A 6,057-nucleotide genomic window follows, 5' to 3' on the forward strand; every position below is an offset into this window, starting at 1 on the left:
CAAAAGCCTCTTTTGAGCAAGTTACAAATTGTGTGGGATCCAACATGAACAAATTTTTTTATAGCAAAATTGAGTTTGTGCTGATCCCACTAATGTCGATATCTAATTGTTTCAATCTCACGATAAATCACATGATGATCTTGCTATATCAGTTTGTGCAGAGCATCAATAGTTTCCGGAACAACAACGGATTTTGGACGACTTTCACGGAATTTGTCTTGGAGTGATCTGCAACCTCGGTTGAATTCACCATACCGTCAATTAACACTGGTCTTTGATGGAGCCTCATTGTTAAAATGATAGAGATTAAATTGCATTTTTTGCTCGAGATAAATATTATAAGTTACTGTAAACAACACAAATAGTATGTCAAAACATTCTGAGTATCTATAGTATCCAAAATGTCAAAGTTGACGATAAAGTTGTGAGTTGGCCGCACTAGAACTGGCAAATCCTCGAAATATAAATGGCTTGCTATATAGAAATTCATTTGAAAACTCTCATATAAAGTTTTTCTTCAAAAAAACGAAAGTAATCTCCAATATTTATAGCCAGCTTTTTACGCTCAAATCCAGGTTAGTTTTCAACTGGTTGCGCCCAGGTATTGTAAATAGACCATTAAATTGACATACCACTTCAAAAGTAGAACTTTAAAATTTTACTTGCAAAGTACGAACCATTTATTAAGGTCACATCGCCTTTATAGCAACTTAGCACCTGAGCCCTAACTTTCAAACTTATAAAACCAAAAATATACGCCTTCGATACCGATAACTTGAGATAAAAAATGTGAACGAAAGCTATGTAGCAAATGCTCCAAAATTGTATACAGTAAATTATTGTGATTTAAATCTCGATATGATAGCTTTGCAGTATACTTACGATATCAAAGATTAACTATCTATACCATTACAAAAAACATACCTTATAAGATAGAACACATACCAGCGCCAGCCCTCCCTTTTGATTATACTTATATGTTTCATTTTATTATATTTTATTTTATTTTATTTTATTTTATTTTATTTTATTTTATTTTATTTTATTTTATTTTCCTTGAACAACTTAAACCTATAATATTACCAACTTAATGACCTTTCACTTTAGGCGCTTTCGTACGGGATTTGAACTCTTTCACATCAGTCACTTGTATATAGAGAATGACAGTGCCTACATCATCATAAGGATAGCCTTCGAGAAAATGAAAGTCAATTTTATAGAGTCCCAACGGCGGCACAATCGGCATAAATTTTTCATCCACATATAGATTTTTGACAATCAGGCGCTTCTGCTGATGAAAGGAAATAGATGGGATAAATGTAAGTGATGGAAATAATTTAAAATATTTTGAAAAAAAGATTTAAAGAAAATTTTAAATAAATAAATACAAATTTTTTGTAATAAAAAAATTCTGAAAATAGCAATGAAATCAACTTTGGCTACACCGGAGCTATAGTACCTCACACAGCATAAAAGGTATAAAAAGATCCTTATCTAGACTTCAATCGGGCAGTTTCTATGAGAGCTACATAAATGTAATACTGATCTGATCTTAAAGATTTCTTCAGATATTGCATTTCTTCCCTAGACAATAAGGCATGTGAAATTTTTTGAAATAAAAATGCTTTACATGAAACACTTGACACCGATCGTACATTTTATATGAGGCTATATGTTATAGGGGCCAATAACGGCGGTTCTGACGAATTAGCAGCTTCTTGATGAGGAAGTGTAATGTGTATTAAATTTTAGATCGAGATCTCTGACTATTAGCTGAAGAATCCTTCTCATTCGTCACGTACATATATACAAACTTTTATGTTGTCGAACCACTGCAGTATATATCAAGCTGTGTTATTTGTTATTGCGAAAGTTGCGGAGCTGGCCTCTAAAGCGCCTGCAAGCACTTCCGGAGTCACCACCTATATAGATAGCGAAGCAGTAATCAACGCAGTAACTTCGTACCGCATATCGGCCAAAAGAGTTTTGGGTAGCAGTAGAAACTTCCCTTCTAATGCGTGCCAAACCCAAAAAGCATCGAGGACAATGACATAGGGACGAGATTGTCAAGAATGGTGTATGGCTAACACTAAAAACCTGATCAACATTGGAATATCGAAAATATACAAAATTCATATTGGCAATCGATAGAAGAGACTGTAGGAACATGATCGGTATACCAACTGGCCACTGTCTTGTGGCGACACATGCCCGCAGAATGGAGCTGATAAATCGAGAAGACTGCAGAAAATGTCTACAGCAAGCCACCAGCGAAACAATGCTGTACTTCTTGTGCACTTGTCCCGCATTGGCAAGACTACGCTATAAGCATCCCCACATATTTATGATAAACCGGACCAGGTATCAATAGTAAGGCCACAGAGTCTGTTAAAATTCGCATCAAGCGAAGACATCGTCTTGGACCAAGTAACAAGTAACTGAGCTCCATCTGGTATCGCAAAAGACCAAAACTTGTGTATGCGCGATTCATTTTCATACCAGATTAACATAACCTAACCTAAACTCTCACTCACCGTAAACGGACAGCTGTGATTCACATTCGACACCTCCTTGAGTATGTTCATGACAATTGTCGTGTAAGCTGGAAAGTTGCGCTTGTCCAAAATGCTGCACAAATTGGCCGTGACATTGACGAGAAACGGCTTAAAGCGATTGGCGCTGTTGCGTTGAAAAACTTGTAGGTTGAGCTTTTAACGTGACGAAATATTTTTAGTGAATATACCAAGGGGTGTACGGACGCACACTTACCGACACATTGCGCAGCCGATTCACGATGTCGCTCTCCATGTTCGTGTGCGAACGATAGCGATTGATCGCCTTTATGCCGCAGGTGGCGTTCCGTATATAACGGGCATTGGGAAAACACTCGATCTTCGTCGTTTTATAAACGATCCAGCCATGGACCTGCAAGCAAATTCAAGTTATGCTATACTGCTCGATATAAATCACCGTTATGTGTGAAGATTAGTGAATAATGAGTACTTGCGCGTAGATCAGCGCATCGGCAACAAGCAGCAGTAGCACTTTATAGCCCATTGTCATGCATTGCGAGGCAAAAACGAAGTGAAAGCAGTTTACTGAATGAACGAGTTGAACAAACAGTTATGTCGAAAATTGCAAGCAATCGTAATTGTTGCGTGTAATTGTTGCGCTAATGGTGATTATTTGTGTAATGATTTTTTAATTGATTATTATTGCTCTTATTGTTTTATTGTTGGTATATTTTTGCTTTTTTTATTCTAATCACGTGTAGGTTAGTTCAGGTAATTATCTAATAGTTTACAATGTGTTTTGGATAAACTATTTTCTAATAAAACTTTCACTGTTTTCAAAATTATTAATTCACTAAATTAGTTTGGAAGTTTTGCTGCGTGAAAAACTATTGATCTGATTTACTAAAATGAAACTATTAATCGGAAATTAATTGCACATATATGTATTTACTAATAATAAACTCGTAATAGTTTGAATTAAAAAGTTGGCCAATGAAATTTGCTAGCGAGTGTTTATGAAAATTAAGAGCGTTTCGTGTGGCAACAACAAGCAAAACGGCGTGGGAAAAACAAGGGAGCGCGGCGTTTATGAAACCACGATGAAAATGAAACTGTTTACCTCGCTTTTTTCTAACTCACTTCGAAAGCTACAATTCCCGATGATGCCACCATACCAAAATCCACAGCAAACGGTTAATTTTTGGGAATACAATTCCGTTGCCCGAACCACACGCGTATTTCACTCACCCCATGGACCTTATTTGAGAAGATGATTTTTCGATGAATTTTCAATTATTTAATTTGCATAACAATCTTGGACGATTTCCAGGCGTTATATCAAAAGGAAACTTGACATGATTCCTTTTTTCACCAAGGAGCTGCTCATTTGTCAGAACGGCTGATGTAGGACCACTATGGCATACAAGTATATCTAACATACAAACCGATGGATTAACAATCTATTGGATCCGAATTTAACTTCCTGTATGTATTAGTCGAAGATTTTATTGTAAATGTAACTATAAAAAGTTTAATGTGACATATGATATGCGACAAATGGTCAAATGGATTAATGAAAGCGATAAACTCAGGCGCAACCAAACATTTTACACTCTTGCAACCAGCAAATAAAAGCCATGGAATATCTTAAGGTTTAAAACTGTCATTACGAGAGTATACAAAAAAAGAATTTTCTATATAGATAAAACTGGGTGGTCCAAGTAGAGGTACTCTTTGCTCTGGGCACTTTTGTCGACAGATCACGCGGGAGAAATATCGTCAAAGTCAAAGCTGTTATTTTTTTCTTCAGTATTGTTTGTCATTTCATCATGGAAAACTTACACCTAACAACGTTTTAAAATCGTTTAACTTTTTTACGAAAATTCACGTTCTGTAAAGAATGTTTCTCGCGTGTGTGCTATTCGCCACACCATCACCCATCTAGACCACGTCCAGCACGCAGCAAAGAAACTAAAACAGCCATAATTGAGAGGGTACACGAAGACCATGGATAGTCGATTCGGCGCCGTTCACAGAAACTCTATACTGACGTATTGGACGACTTTGCGGATTTTACTTCGAGACTTTAAATTGAAAGCATACAAAATATAGCTTGAGCAAGAACTGAAGCTGTTCAACCTTTCCAAGCGATATCGCTCCCGCTATGAGCTCTTGAAAAGTTTCAAGAAGATCCGACGTTTTCGAGTGAAATTTTGTTCTGCGATTAGGCCCATTTCTGGCTAAATAGGTATGTGAACCAGCAAAACTGCCGCATTCGGGACGAAGAGCAAGGTATTCAAGAGTTATTTCATTTTATACAGAAAGAACAACGGTTTTGTGTGGTTTGTGGGTCAATGGAATCACCAGTCCATATTGCTTCGAAAATTATGCGTGTGAGAATGTAACCGCCAATGAGGACCGTTACCGCCCCATTAACTGACTATTTAAAGCCTAAAATTGAAAGTCGTGATCTCGGCGAATTTGGTTTCAACACGACGACGCCACTTTCCAATTAATGAATGGATTTATTGAGAGATCACTTCCGTGAGATAATTTTATGTTTTGTACCTTACACCGTTAGACTTTGTGACCTGTGAGGATATATAAAGACTAAAGTCTATGCAGAGTATCTCGCTTCGATTCAGGCCTTACAGCAAAACATCAGGCGTGTGATTCGCCAGTTACCAGTCGAAATGCTAGAACGAGCGATCGAAAATTGTACTCAATGGATGAACCATCTGAGACCTAGGCGTGGCCAACATTTAGAAGAGGTAATCTTCAAAAATAAATGCCAAAGAATGTTCCTTCTAGTGATAATAAAGACTCTCCATTAAATTGTAAGCTTCGTTGTTTTTTCAATATAGAGCTCTCATAATAACAGAAACAACTTACATTATTTTTTCTTTTACCAGAATTTAATGCAAAATTTAGTATGAGTTCTTCCAGATCTTCTGTTTTGACCTTTATCTGGTAACTATATTTCCATTTGTATGGAATTTTAACGGAATGAAATAGGTTTTATTCTTGTCGGATTGCCGTTAAAAATAAACTTTCTATTGTTTCGTTTGCAACTGAATTTTTTTATAAAGATTTCGGTTTTGAGACCTTTATCATCCACTTAAAATGCATATCTGCAAATTCATTAGTTTTGTGGTAAGGCAAAACTTAACCTACTCTCACCTGATTAAGTATTACTTCGCGGTAATTTTTGCTTCGCCTTTTAAGTCTCCTCTATGGTACAGACTGACGGACGATTATTATGTTTTATATTTTACAGTTTCGTCATTATTCGAACTGGTGTCATGATAGCTTCGTAACCTCATGTCAAATCAGAATTTGTGTCAGGTGTTAATCCAAGTTTCCTGTGTGTCCACAAATGGATGTCCGATATCAATCTGTGAATTTATCGCTCTTTAGATAAGGTTTGTACCGGTGCCGTTACATTATGAATCTGGTTATTGATACTTTTTAGACTGATATAGACGGCTCTGATAAGTTGCATTACCGTGGTGTCTTACAAAAGTCACTTCTAAGCTTATGTAAT

General features: G+C 36.5%; 1 protein-coding gene across 1 annotated transcript; it reads right to left on the reverse strand.

Moving 5' to 3' along the window:
* Positions 1-1,087: 1,087 nt before the first annotated feature.
* LOC105233333 (uncharacterized) lies at positions 1,088-3,057 on the reverse strand. The gene is made up of 4 exons (XM_011215387.2): positions 3,004-3,057; positions 2,770-2,925; positions 2,535-2,708; positions 1,088-1,288 (listed from the first exon to the last, which is right to left on the reverse strand). The coding sequence occupies exons 1-4, from the start codon at positions 3,055-3,057 to the stop codon at positions 1,088-1,090; spliced, it is 585 nt and encodes a 194-aa protein (XP_011213689.1).
* Between the last annotated feature and the right edge of the window lie 3,000 nt (positions 3,058-6,057).

Source organism: Bactrocera dorsalis, chromosome 4, assembly GCF_023373825.1.
Source record: "Bactrocera dorsalis isolate Fly_Bdor chromosome 4, ASM2337382v1, whole genome shotgun sequence".
Lineage (NCBI taxonomy): Eukaryota > Metazoa > Arthropoda > Insecta > Diptera > Tephritidae > Bactrocera > Bactrocera dorsalis.